Genomic DNA, 14,630 nt, shown 5'->3' on the forward strand with positions numbered 1-14,630 from the left:
GATTAGGCAGAGGGTTGCACTTAAATGCAAGAGCAAGTCTATTTACATCAAGCACATAGATGAGAGGCAGTTAAATGCTAATATTTTACAGCCACTGAAGTTGTTTCCACAAAGAAATGCAGTAGCCAATCAATAAGCAATCACTAGCACCTCATACCCACAGTGGTGGAGTATTGTTAATACTGACCTCTCAACAGGTGGGTCAATACGGAGCTAAGGAGGCTGCGTATAGTGACACCACTAATCCTGGCCAGAATGGAGATGAGTGTGTAATTCCCCTGTCAATCAAGTCTGCAGACCACAGTGCTGTTAAATGGCTGGTAATTCTGTTGATGTCCTCCACTCAGTGCATTTTGCTGGAGAAATAATCCTGTTTAATAATCCTGCTTAATCAGGAGACTTTGTTGCAGTTTCGGTCATGAGTGGAGTTTGCTATAACTGGTAGAGACAATTTTTAAATAGGCTCTGTTTGTTGAGTCAATAAATTGTTTGTTGCGAGTCCTGCCACCAGTGCTGCCTCACCTCTAACTGGCAGAGTGATGCCAATACACACTTCAGATAAGGAGTTGAATAGAAACACTTGCCAAGAGTTAGGTTTTTAAGGGAAGGTGCAGGGATGTAGGGCATCATGTTCATTATTGTGCATTAATATTAATTGTGCTGCACTGATTGAATAAAATGAATCCAATAAAGCAGTTCACAATTCCTTGTCTCAACAAATGTCTTAGACCACTCTCAAAAACATTGGAGTTGCAAATGTGGGAGTAAGTGCAAATGTGCCAGTTTTATGATGGATCATCCTTGTTTAGTTGAATATCAGACAGTACAATGGTACTCAAGATTACTTATGGGAACAAAAAGCATCAGAGGAATATTGAGCACAAGCTCAAATTTGTAACAAGTAAGGAATCAGGGTAATATAACTAAAACACATTTTTAAACAGGTGTTCATTTACAGCTTTGTGTAAATGAACATATTATAAACACATATATGGTATGTCTCAGGCGTCACTCAATTCCAAATAAATTCTATGAAGTGAAACCATTCACAGAACATTCCTTTATTAAATATTACTGTGGTGTACAGAATTAAACTGTATGAGCAGAAATACCTGGAAAAACTCAGCAGGTCTGGCAGCATCGGCGGAGAAGAGCACAGTTGATGTTTCGAGTCTTCATGACCCTTCAACAGAACTAAGTAAAAATAGGAAAGGGGTGAAATATAAGCTGGTTTAAGGGGTGGGGGGGTTAAACTTTAAACCAGCTTATTTTTCACCCCTTTCCTATTTTTACTTAGTTCTGTTGAAGGGTCATGAGGACTCGAAACATCAACTGTGCTCTTCTCCGCCGATGCTGCCAGACCTGCTGAGTTTTTCTAGGTATTTCTGTTTCTGTTTTTGTTTTGGATTTCCAGTATCCGCAGGTCTTTGCTTTTACTATTAAACTGTAGGAATTCCATCACACACATACACACTACAGATTCCCTAATGGATTGTGAAAAAGTATTAATTTCAATATATTTGATAAAAACTATTGGGAACAGATTAAATACTTGTCCTCTCAACAAACCACTCAATTCATTTTGTAGAAATATATTGAATTGTGATCTGGATTTAGACCATCATGAGATTGGTTAGTTTTATTGTACTGATACTGTGTTGTTGCAAATGGTAACCCTGTCAATGTCCTTATTTGAAAACGTACTCTAACTATATACGTTCCATCTCCTGGTCTTACCTGTCACACTCACACAGACAGGCAGAGGCCAACTCATTACATGGTTCAATTGCCTAATTTGACTTGTAATGAGGGATAGTCACTTGACTGTGTGACGTGGGCTGCAGCAGTTCAAGAAGGGAGCTTACCACCACCTTCTCAAGGCAATTAGGGATGGGCAATAAATGCTGGCCAAGCCAGCAATGCCCACATCCCATGAACGAATATTTTTAAAAATGTTATAAAACAAGCTATGAAAATTAAATTTAGGAAGACTCTAAAGAACAGTCATAATTCCAGTGACTACTCACTAATTAAGCATCCACAACCCTCTGGGGTAGAGAGTTCCAAAGATGCACAGCACTCTGAGCGAAGGGACTCTTTTTTTAAAAAAAGATGAGAGGCCAGTAAATGTTGGAATGCAAAAAATAATGGGCCCTTGTACACAAAATACAGAATGACTGGCAGGTACAGTAAGCGATTAAGGTGGTAAATGGAATGTCAGTCTTTATTCTGAGGGAATTAACTGTAAGAGTAAAGGGGTTTTGCTGCAGTTAGTAGGTCTTTGGTGAGACGCCACCTGGAGCACTGTACAGATTTGGTCTCCTTAGCCAAGGAAGAATCTCCTTACCTTCAAGGCGGCTGTCCTACAGGAAGAGATTGAATAAAATGGTCTGGAGTTCAGAAGAATTAGAGCTGATTTCACGGTGACATAAAAAACTCTTAGAGGGCTTTACAGGATAACATGTTGAGGAAGTTTTCCTTGGCTGGAAAGTCCAGAACTGGTCAGGGTGGGGGTGGGTTGGCGGGGAGTCATAGTTTTAGAATAAGGAGTCACTCATTGAGGACCGGTGAGGAGAGATCCCTTCACTCAGAGTTGTGAACCTTTAGAATTCTCTACCCTAGAGAATTGTGGATACTCAGTCATAGAGAATATTCAAGACAGAGATTGACAGATTTCTGGGCTCTAACAGAATCAAGGGATATGGGGATAAGGTGAGAAAGTGGAGTTGATATGGAAGTTCAGCCATAATCATACTGAATGGCAAAGCAGCTTTAAGAGGCGGTATGGTCTACTCCTGCTTCTATTTCTTATATTCTTCTGAAAACTGGATTTTTATTGTTCCCTTTCTGGTAATGGGGAAGAATCAATCTCATTATGATTTATTGGAGATTTAACAAAGAAGCTGTGACCCATTTAGTCAGCCTTCATACCAATTTGTACACCACATTATCTGGGTGAGCAATGGCCCCTGGTATTTTCATACCGTATAAAAATATTTCATTCTCTGTGAAAAATACATTAATATCCAGACCTGCTAAACTGGTAACTTTGAACAACAGAGTTAATTATAACATGAAAAATTTCAATTCACTTACAACAATGGGAGGAACAAGCCACAAGTCATGATAGCCAAGATGCTTTTGTATGAAAGACTTTGGATAATGGAAAATATTGGTACTTATTCAGGAAAACTGACATGGAAGAGATTAACTAGAATGGTGCCAGGTATGAGGAACTTCAGTTATGTACAGAGTGGGGAGAATGTGGAACTTGCTACCACATGGAGTGGCTGTGGCTAATAGCACAGATGTATTTAAGGGGAAGCTAGATAACACAGGAAGGAAATAGAACAGAAGGTAATGCTGTTAGGGTGCTATGAAGTAGGGTGGGAAAAGGTTTTGTGGACCATAAATACTGGAATAGACCACTAGGCCCAAATGGACTGTTTAGTGCTGTAACACTCAATGTAATATGAAGTAAACCACGTGAAGTAGTAAGCTACCTTGATTCATTCGTTGTAGGTTCGAAGGGGAACAATTGGTAAGTGCTTTCCACAAATAGAGCACTTCAATGGCAGCGAGCACACATAATTCTTTGGTGGGCTTCTCCTTCTGGAATCTTTCAGCCTGCACAGAAATTAACAAACACGACATCAAAAAGAAACGTTAATTTAGTTTCACCATATTTACAATAGGCACCATATCCATATAAGAACAGAAAATGCTAGAAATACTCAACAGGTCTGGCAGCTTCTGTGGAGAGAGAAACAGAGTTAATGTTTCAGGTTGACCTCTCAAAAAAATCATCATCCCATATGTTAACTCTGTTTCTCTCCACAGGTGCTGCAAGATGCTGAGCATTTTCAGCATTTATTGCTTTTATTTCAAATTGTTTTTTGTAGAACCACGCATGTCCTCCACAAACATTTTCTCATCCCGAGGCAGGGTTTGCCTCATGTGGAAATGAAAGCAGGTGGGTCCCTCATATGGAAGACCCGTCCCCATTCCTGTAGCCAGCTATTTTGAGGATGAGGGGCGAGAGGTGGGGGGGGGTGAGGGTGGTGGAGAATGAGGGGTGTGGTGAGGTGGGGGGGAAGGGATTGAGCAGAGTTAGGAGAGGGAGAGGGTGGGAGAGGGGAAGTGAGGGGGCTGAAGGTGGGGTGAGGCCTCAGGCTCATTCACAGAACTGGGTCGATGTTCCAGTAAATGGAGCTGCACCACTAGCCTTGTGCCTTGGCTTATGCCCACCTGCAGCCTGCTTCAGGAGGCCACAGCCCCAACCTTAGCCTGCAACCCAACTCAAAGGGGGAAAATACAGTGACTGGAAACCTCCCTTTGTAGGTAGAATCGCAATGTAGGGAAATGGCCCAATGCGCGATTTACACCTCAAATGGGAAAATCCGGCCTTTATATACATAAAAACTGCCTTTCTTATTACACGGGGTAAAAATCTTAAGTGTATCTGCGAACAACAACACATCCAATAAGCAATTATTTTTCTATTTAAATAGGCACTAGAATACTTTCAAACATCAGTATTTCTGTGCACAGGCACCATTTTCATTTAGTTTTAATGCGTGAACAGCCAAAAAGATTGAAAGGAATATATTTTAAAGAGAGTGTATTCTTTATTGAAAAGTGAGAGTCAAACTAGGCTATGACTTTATCTGATGTGGATGATATGGGAATTCATCATTTGTTTTCCTTGCATGAATGCAGTGTTTTATACTTCCTCAAAAATGTAATCCTGATAATACACATGAATTTACAGCTTAACTTTAATTCAAAGTCACTTATTTCAAAGTATCAGTTTTAAACACCAAATTCACACACTGCAGTATTTACACTTTTCCAAGCATCAAAACAATTTCACATCATCATTATGAGGAGACTGCATCCAATGGCAAGCATGTCCTGTGGCACCACCTTACTTGCCAAAGAAATAATTACAATGAGACAAAGGTTTGATATAGTAATAACTATAATAGATGTATAAATCTGTATAATATGGTCAAGATAGTGAAGCTATTTAATAGTGAATAGTTTGATATAAGGAAGGAAACTGTTTCCATTGGCAGCAGGGGAGGGAGCAGTCAGCAACCAGAGGATTTAAGCTACAAGAAGGGTCAGGGTGAGGTGGTGGGGGGAGGGGGGAATAGAATGAGAACTTCTTTTAAAATACACTGAGTTGACTTTATCTGTAATGCGCTGCTGGAAAGGGAGGTTGAAGCAAATTTAATAATAGCTTTCAAAAGGCGAATTGGATGAATACCTTAAGGCGGGTTCCTCAGGGTAGTGTCCTAGACCCAACCATCTTCAGCTGCTTCATCAATGACCTTCCTTCCATCAGAAGGTCAGAAGTGGGGATGTTCGCTGATGCTTGCACAATGTTCAGCACCATTCACAACTCCTCAGATACAGAAGCAGTCCATGCCCAAATGCAGCAAGACCTGGACAATATCCAGGCTTGGGCTGACAAGTGGCAAGTAACATTCGCGCCATACAAGTGCAGGACAATGACCATTTCCAACAAGAGAGAATCCAGCCATCGGCCCTTGACATTCAATGGCATTACCATTGCTGAATCCCCCACTATCAATGGTTTACCATTAACCAGAAACTGAACTGGACTAGCCATATACTGTGGCTATAAAAGCAAGTCAGAGGCTAGGAATCCTGCAGTGAGCGACTCACCTCCTGACTCGCCAAAGGATGTCCATCATCTACAAGGCACAAGTGAGGAATGTAATGGAATACTCTCCACTTCCCTGGATGAGTGCAACTCCAACAACACTCAAGAAGCCTGACACCATCCAAGACAAAGCAGCCCCGCTTGATTGGTGCCCCATCCACAAATATTCACTCCCTCCACCACCGACACACAGTGGCAGCAGTGTATAATCTATAAGATGCATTGCAGGAACTCACCAAGGCTCCTTAGACAGCATCTTCCAAACCTACAACCACTAACATCTAGAAGGACAAGGACAGCAGATGCATGGGAACACCAACACCTGGAAGTTCCCCTGCAAGCCACTCACTCACCTTGAAATAAAGGCTAGCATTCCATTTGCCTTCCTAATTATTTGCTGTACCTGCATGTTGGATTTGTGATTCATGTACGAGGACCCCAGATTCTTCTGCACTGCAGCATTCTCCAGTCTCTCTCCATTTAAATAATATTATGCTTTCCTATTCTTTCCACCAAAGTGGACAACCTCACATTTTGCCACATTCTTCTCCATCAGACAAAATTTTGCCCACTTACTTAACCTACCTATATCTCTTTGCAGACTCCTTAAATCATCCACACAAAGGTAGGCAGCAAATCAAGCTGTATCATCAACTAATTTGGCTACCATACATTCACTTAGTCCCTTCATCCAAATTGACTGCAAATAGTTGAGGTCCCAGCATTGATCCCTGTGGCAGTCCACTTGTTACAATCTGCCAACCTGAAAATGACCCATTTATCCTGACTACCCATTTCCAGTTAGTCGATCATCTATCCATGTGTTAAAATCCAGTTAGGGGTCAGTAACTTTTTAATTCAAGTAGACAAAGTTTGAAATCCCAGTTAGCCACTAGGCGAATAAAGCCACAAGATACCACAGCTTTAAACAAACAAAATAAATTTTACTATACAAAGTCAGAAAACAATTTACAATATAGGGAAAATAGGAGTAGGCCACCTGACCCCTCCACCATTCAATGAGATCATGACTGATCTTCTACCTCAACGCTATTTTCCCCACACTATCCCCATATCACTTGATGTCTTTACTATCTAGAAATCTATCAATTTCTGTCTTGAACATACTCAATGACTGAGCTTCCACAGCCCTCTGGGGTAGAGAACTGCAAAGGTTCATCACTCTCTGAGTGAAGAAATTCCTCCTCATCTCAATCTTAAATGGCCTACCTCTTATGCTGAGACTGTGTCCCCTGGTTCTAGGTACCCAAGCCAGGATAAACATCCTTCCTCTATCTACCTCATGAAACCCTGCAAGAATTTTATATATTTTAATGAGATTGCCTCTCATTCTTTTAAACCCTAGGAAATATAGGTCCAGTCTCTTCAACGTCACCATTGGACAAACCCGTCATCCCAGGAATCAGCCTGATGAACCTTTGTTGAGCTCTCTCTATGGCAAGTATATCCTTCCTTAGGAAGGAGACCAAAACTATATGCAATACCCCAGGTGTGGTCTCACCAAGGCTCTATACTATTGCAGCAAGACATCTTTGCTACTGTACTCAAATCCTCTTCCAATAAAGGCTAACATACCATTCGCCTTCCTAATTGCTAGCTTCCAGTGACTCATGAACAAGGCACTCAGGTTCCTTCGGCATAAATCTGAACAAAGGAAATTATGACAGTATGAGGGGCAAATTGGCTGAGGCGGATTGGGAAAATACGTTAAAAGTACATAAGTAATGGACAGCCTCTAAAGAGTTATTGCATAGTTTGCAGCAATTATACAGTCCTTCAAGGCACAAAAACCCAAAAAGAAAAGTCAGTCAACCGTGGCTAACAAAAGAAGTTAAGGATTATATAAGATTAAAAGAAAAGGCCTATAAAGTTGCCAGAAGTAGTAGTAAACTTGAGGATTAGGAGCATTTTAGAATACAGAATACAGCATAGGGCTAAGAAACTGATAAAGAAAGGGAGAACAGAATATGAACCTAAACTAGCAGAAAACATAAAAACAGACTGTAAAAGCTTCTGTAGGCATGTAAGAAGGAAACATTTGGCTGACAAATGTGGGCCCATTACAGGCAGAGTCAGGGAAATTTATAATGGGTAATAGAGAAATAGCAGAGACTATTGTGTGTGTGTGTCTTCGCTAAGGGAGATACAAGAAACCTCCTAGGATTAGAGATTCAAGGGACTAGGGAGGGTAAGGAATAGAAGGAAATTTGTATTAGTAAGGCAGCTGTACTGGAGAAATTAAATGGGACTGAAGGTTGATAAGTCCTCGAGACCTGATATTCTACATTCCAGAGTGTTGAAAGAGGTAGTGATGGAGATAGTGGATGCATTGGTGATCGCAAGAAGATTTGAGTACAGGAGTAAGAAAGTCTTGCTTCAATTGTATAGAACCTTGGTTCGACCACATTTCCAGTACCGTATGCAGTTTTGGTCCCCTTATCTTAGGAAGGATATTATTGCCATAGGGGGAGTGCAATGAAGGTTTACCAGACTTGTTCGTCAGACGGCGGGACTGTCCTATGAACAGAGATTGGGGAAATCTTTGGAATTCTCTACCCCAGAGGGCTTTGGAAACTCTAAAACCAATTAAATAAAGGGATATGGGGATAGTGTGGAAAAACAGCATTAAAGTGGATGATCAGCCATGAGACTGGGTGTCTTGTTCATTGAGCAGGCTCGATGGGCTGAATGGCCTACTCCTGTCTCTATGTTCCCGATCTCTCGTTATTTATTTCTGTCCTTATCAAAGTGGATATCTTCACATTTTTCCACATTATATTCCATCTTGTCATGTTCTTGCCCACCTCAGTCTGTTTAACTCCCCTTGAAGCCTCTTTGGACCCTCCTCATAATTCAAATTCCTATCTAGTTTTGTGGCATCAGCAAACTTACAAATATTACATAATTGGCCCCCACATCCAAATCATTTATATAGATGAACAGCTGCGGCCCCAGCACTGATCCTTACAGTACCCCACTAGTAACAGCCCAGCCTATTCCTACTGTTTTCTGTCTGTTGACCAATTCTCAATCCATGTCTGTAGGCTATCCCAATCCTATGTGGGCTGAACTTTCCGCTCAATCGGAGGCATGCCGCCATTTTACATAAGCTCGCCAATTAAGGCCCACCTAGCTTGATGTCCGCACTGAAGCGCGATGCGCTCCCTGTGTGGGCAGGGGGGGAGGGGGGGCGGGGGGGATCTCAAAATCAAGAGTGTGCTCTTTTGTGCATGCGCACGAAAGAGTGCACTCATCTCCCTGAGGCTAAGTGCTGCCTCAGGGAGATCTGCTCTACATGTAAAAAAGACAAAAATAGAAAAATAAAATTTCCCTTACATGTCCCCTCATGTGACAATGTCACGAGTTGGGCCATGTCTATAATTTTTACGAAATCTTCACCAAAATTTTTTAAAGCCTACATGAAACCTCATCCCGCCCGTGGATGAGGTTTCATGCTTTTTCTAGTTCCCGCCAGGCTCCTGGCCTGCCCAGCAACCTAAAGGTTGGACAGGACCGTCCTTTAATTACTTAATTGACCCTGTCAATGGTCTCAATTGGCCATTGATAGGTCGGCGGGCGCACAGCTAATTTGGCTGAGCTCCCGCCTTCCTGAAAATTTAAATGGGGCGCGGTAACATCAGGAGTTCCCCCCGAGGTCACTGCGCATCATTTTACCCATCAGTGAGCAGGCCCCGCCCCCGCTCGCTGACCTGTGAAATTCTGCCCTATGTGCTCTAATTTTGTTTACTAACTTCTTGTGTAGTACCTTACTGAAAGCCTTCTGAAATTCCAAGTACGCCATATCCACTTATCTCACCCTTTCTTTCAATCCCTCATTCCCGCTAGTCCCTTGGTTCTTTATTTATGCATATCTGGGAGGATTTTTGTACCTTCCTCCATGAGGACAGACAAAATATTTATTTAGTTCCTCTGCCATTTCCTTATTCCCCATTATAAATTCTCCTATCTCTGCCTGTAATGGGCCCACATTTGTCTTTGCTGATCTTTTCCTTTTTATACACCTATAAAAGCTTTTACAGTCTATTTTTATGTTTCTTGCTAGCTTATTCCCATATTCTATTTTGTCTTCATCAGTTTCTTGGTACTCCATTGCTGAATTCTAAATAAAGCTCCCAATCGTCAGGAGGCTTACTCCTCTTTTTGGCAACTTTATTAGCCTCTTCCTTTGATTTAATACAATCTTTAATTTCTCTTGTTATCCAAGGTTGGATCATTTTCCTGTTGGGTTTTAATGCCTCAAATCTATCTTATGCTCCAACATTCAGAATTAACATGAGGTAAATATGAATCAACAGGCAAAGTGTGGTCAAAGACCACGCTGCACATGAAATGGAACATTCGACCAAGACAGATCCCACAGATTTCTCAGCATACCACCCAGACATTAGCGACCAGTGAGAGTCACAAAATCTTGCTAAAACTGTTTCCCTCATGCGGGACTTAACTTATTCACTTTCGAAGATCTAACCTCTGAACTCCCTCGAAAGTCACTCTGACTTGTACTGTACAACGGCTGCTCACCTCCCGAAGGTTCAATTGCTTCTCCTCACAACGCGTTCCATGGGATTCGCAAAGTTACATTTCAGGCCCTAATCACCAGCACAATTTCAACTCTTTTGCAGGCCGGTAGCTCCACTAAGCTGGCATTGCCCCGGGTTCCTCCGAACTCCAGTCTCCAGATGCACCAAGCTTTAAATTGCTCCTAGAGCTGGTCTGAGCCCTGTCGTCTACGGAGCCAGTGACCTTCTGCCACCTTCTCAGTTCCCCAGGACTTCTCTGATCCCCAACTGCACCAAACAGCTCCCAGGACTTCTCACTGAGCTGAAAACCACATGAGGTCCAAACTGCAACCCTCAGCTGCGCTGAATAGCTCCCAGGGCTTCTTCGAGCCCTTACTGTCTGGAGCCTGCTAACAGCAGCACTTTTTCGGTATCCAGTTTCTTCCCTTTCTGTAAAACACAGATAAAATGAAACTAGAGAACCTTCTTAAGTTCCACCCCTCTCCATGATGACATAGCCTTTCAGGGTTTACTGACTGCTTTCAAACTGATTTAACTCTAACTTCCAAAACAAAACATCTCTCTGGACTGCACTTCCTTGCAAGAAATGTTGACATTAGATCTCTTGCTCTCCAGCAAATTAAGCCCACCTGATGTTTTATAGCTCCATCTCTTCTATTTGGACTCTATTAAACAAACACGGGTAACCTTTTGAACTGCCATTTTCTTTTAAGTGTTTTGGCAATCTCTAGAGCCCAGCATTTTTGTTACCTTACCTTCAAAACAATCATCCAAAAGACCATAAGATGTAGGAGCAGAATTACGCCATTCAGCCCAGTGAGTTTACTCTGCCATTCAATGAGATCATGGCTGATCTGATAATCCTCAACTTCACTTCCTGCCTTTTCCCATAATCCTCGATTCCCTTACTGATTAAAAATCTGTCTTGAATATACTTAACCACCCAGCCGCTACAGCCCTCTGCGGTAAAGAATGCCACAGATTCACTACATTCAGAGAAGAAATTCCCCTTTATCTCTGTCTTAAATGGGCGCCCCCTTATTCTGAGATTATGCCCTCTGGTACTAGATTCTCCCACAAGGGGGGACAACCTCTCAGCATCTACCCCTGTCAAGCCCCCTAGGAATCTTATATGTTTCAATAAGGTAACCTCTCATTCTTCTAAACTCCAATGAGTACAGGCCCAACCTACTCAACCTCTCCTCATAAGAAAATCCCTCCATACTCAGGATCAACCTAGTGAATCTTCTCTGGACTGCCTCCAATGCCAGTAAATCTTTGCTTAGGTAAGGGGACCAAAACTGTTCACAGTATTCAAGGTGTGGTCATCAATAGTGCTATCAAGAGGCACTTGCTTAGCAATAACCTGCTCAGTGACGCTCAGTTTGGGTTCCACAAGGACCACTCAGCCTCTGACCTGGTGAGTGCATAGAAATGAGCAAACATCACCACAGCTTTGAAAATTTCAGCTCGAATACCATTGGGGTCTCAGGCTTTGTTGTTTCCATCATCCGTTTGATTGCCTGTTGCAGCTTCCCATCAAAGGTGGTTCACCCATGGATTCATGATTGATAAGCTGTTGAAAATGTTCTTTCCTGTACTGACTGATGGCATTGACATCTTTAAGCTGAGAGACACGACCCTATGAGCAAAGGGGATTTTGTCCATTTGACCTCGGTCTATAGATGGCCCTCGTGGCCTCAAAAAAATCTTCACATCATGATGGTCAGCCTATTGTTGGATCCCTCAGATCCTTCCCATGTCATGTCTTATCTTCTGGCTTTGTCTTTGGGTGTCAGCCTTGATCTGTTAGAATGCTGCCTTCTTGGCTTGTGAAGTTGGGTAGTTCAACCAGACAATGAAGGCTGGGTGTTTTTGATTTAGGAATTCATCTATTTCACCACCTTTTTTATCAAACTAGTCCTGGTGGCGACGATACTCAAACCCAACGGTCTGGGCGCAGGAGGTTTGGTACAGCTGACATTTTTTTTTATTCATTTACTGGCAGGCCAGCATTTATTGCCCACACATAATAGCCCTTGAGAAGGTTGTGAGCTGCCTTCTTGGACCACTGCAGTCCATGTAGTATAGTTATATCCACAGTGCTGTTAGGGAGGGAGTGCAAGGATTTTGACCCAGCGACAGTGAAGGAACGGCAATATACTTCCAAGTCAGGATGGTGAGTGACTTGGAGGGGAATTTCCGGGTGGTGGTGTTCCCATCTGTCTGCTGCCCTTGTCCTTCCAGATGGTAGTGGTTGTGGGTTTGGAAGGTGCTGTCAAAGGAACCTTGGCAAATTCCTGCAGTTCATCTTGTGGATGATGCACACTGCTGCTACTGTGCACAGGTGGTGGATGCTTGAATGTTTGTGGATATGGTGCCAATAAAAAGGATTGCTTTGTCCTGGACAGTGTCCAACTTCTTCAGTGGTGTGGGAGCTGCATTCATCCAGGCAAGTGGGGAGTGTTCCATCACATTCCTGACTTGTACCTTGCAGTTAGTGGACAGGATTTGGGGAATCAGGAGGTGGGTTACTCGTCATGTGATTCCGAGCCTCTGACTTGCTCTTGTAGCCACAGTATTTATATGGATAGTCCAGTTCAGTTTCTGGTCAATGGTAACCCCCAGGATGTTGATAGTGGGGGATTCAGTGCTGGTAATGCCACTGAATATCAAGGGGCGATGGCTGGATTCCCTCTGGTTGGACATGGTCATTGCCTGACACTTATTTGGCGCGAATGTTACTTGCCACTGTCAGCCCAAACCTGGATATTGTCCAGGTCTTGCTGCAAATAGACATCGACTGCTTCATTATCTGAGGAGTCACGAATGGTGCTGAACATTGTGCAATCATCAGCGAATATCCCCACTTCTGACCTTATGACGGAAGGAAGGTCATTGATGAAGCAGCTGGTAGATGGTTGGGCCGAAGATGCTACCTTGAAGAACTCCTGCAGTGACGTCCTGGAGCTGAGATGGCTGACCTCCAACAACCACAACCATCTTCCTTTGTGCTAGGTATGACTCCAACTAGTGGAGAGTTTTCCCCCTGATTCCCATTGACTCCAGTTTTGCTAGGGCTCCTTGATGCCACACTCGGTCAAAAGCTGCCTTGATGTCAAGGGCAGTCACTCTCACCTCACCTCTGGAGTTCAGCTCTTTTGTCCATGTTTGAACCAAGGCTGTAATGAGGTCAGGAGCCAAGTGGATCTGGCGCAACCCAAACTGAGTGTCAGGGAACAGGTTATTGCTAAGCAAGTGTCACTTGATAGCATTGTTAATGACCCCTTCCATTACTTTACTGATGATGGAGAGTAGACTGGGTTGTAATTGTTCTGCTTTTTGCGTACAGGATAGAGCTAGGCAATTTTCCACACAGCCTGCGAGATGCCAGTGTTGTAGCTGTACTGGAACAGCTTGGCTAGGGGCACGACATGTTTTGGAGCACGAGCCTTCAGTACTATTGCCGGAATAATGTCAGGGCCCATAGCCTTTGCAGTATCAAGTGCTTTCAGCCATTTCTTGATATCACTTGGAGTGAATCGAGTTGGCTGAAGACTGGCATCTATGATGCTAGGGACCTCCAGAGGAGGCCGAGATGGATCATCCACTCGGCACTTCTGGCCGAAGATTATAGCTTTATCTTTTGCACTGATGTGCTGGGCTCCTCCATCATTGAGGATGGGGATAATTGTGGAGGTTCCTCCTCCAGTGAGTTGTTTAATTGTCCACCACCATTCATGACTGGATGTGGCAGGACTGCAGAGCTTAAATCTGATCCGTTGGTTGTGGGATCATTTAGTGTCTATCAACTGCTGCTTATGCTGCTTGGCATGCAAGTAATCCTGTGTTACAGCTTCAGCAGGTTGACACCTCATTTTAAGGTATGCCTGGGGCTGCTCCTGGCATGCCCTTCTGCACTCTTCATTGAATCAGGGTTGATCCTCTGGCTTGATGGTAGACAGGGGGACATGCCAAGCCATGAGGTTACAGATTGTATTCGAGTACAATTCTGCTGCTGCTGCTGATGGCCCACAGCGCCTCATGGATGCCCAGCCTTGAACTGCTAGATCTGTTCGAAATCTATCTCATTTAGCACAGTGGTAGTGCCACACAACACAATGGAGCATATCCTCAATGTGAAGGAGGGACTTTGTCTCCACAATGACTGTGCGGTGGTTACTCCTACTGATACTTTCAAGGACAGATGCATCTGCGGCAGGCAGATTGGTGAGGATGAGGTCAAGTATGTTTTTCCCTCTTGTTGGACCTCTCACCACCTGCCGCAGACCCAGTCTAGCAGCTATTTCATTTAGGACTCGGCCAGCTGGGTCAGTAATGCTGCTATTGAGCACTCTTGGTGATGGACACTGAAG

The 14,630-nt window shown here is 43.3% G+C and overlaps 1 protein-coding gene across 1 annotated transcript in view; it reads right to left on the bottom strand.

Annotated features, from left to right (window-relative positions):
* Positions 1–14,630, bottom strand: part of ttc39c (tetratricopeptide repeat domain 39C) — a 127,055-nt gene that overhangs the window by 15,523 nt on the left and 96,902 nt on the right. Inside the window, exon 10 of the mRNA XM_041190568.1 lies at positions 3,504–3,627. Coding sequence (XP_041046502.1) covers positions 3,504–3,627 — 124 coding nt within the window. The remainder of the gene's footprint in view (positions 1–3,503; positions 3,628–14,630) is intronic.

This window comes from Carcharodon carcharias, chromosome 6 (assembly GCF_017639515.1).
Source record: "Carcharodon carcharias isolate sCarCar2 chromosome 6, sCarCar2.pri, whole genome shotgun sequence".
Classification (NCBI taxonomy): domain Eukaryota; kingdom Metazoa; phylum Chordata; class Chondrichthyes; order Lamniformes; family Lamnidae; genus Carcharodon; species Carcharodon carcharias.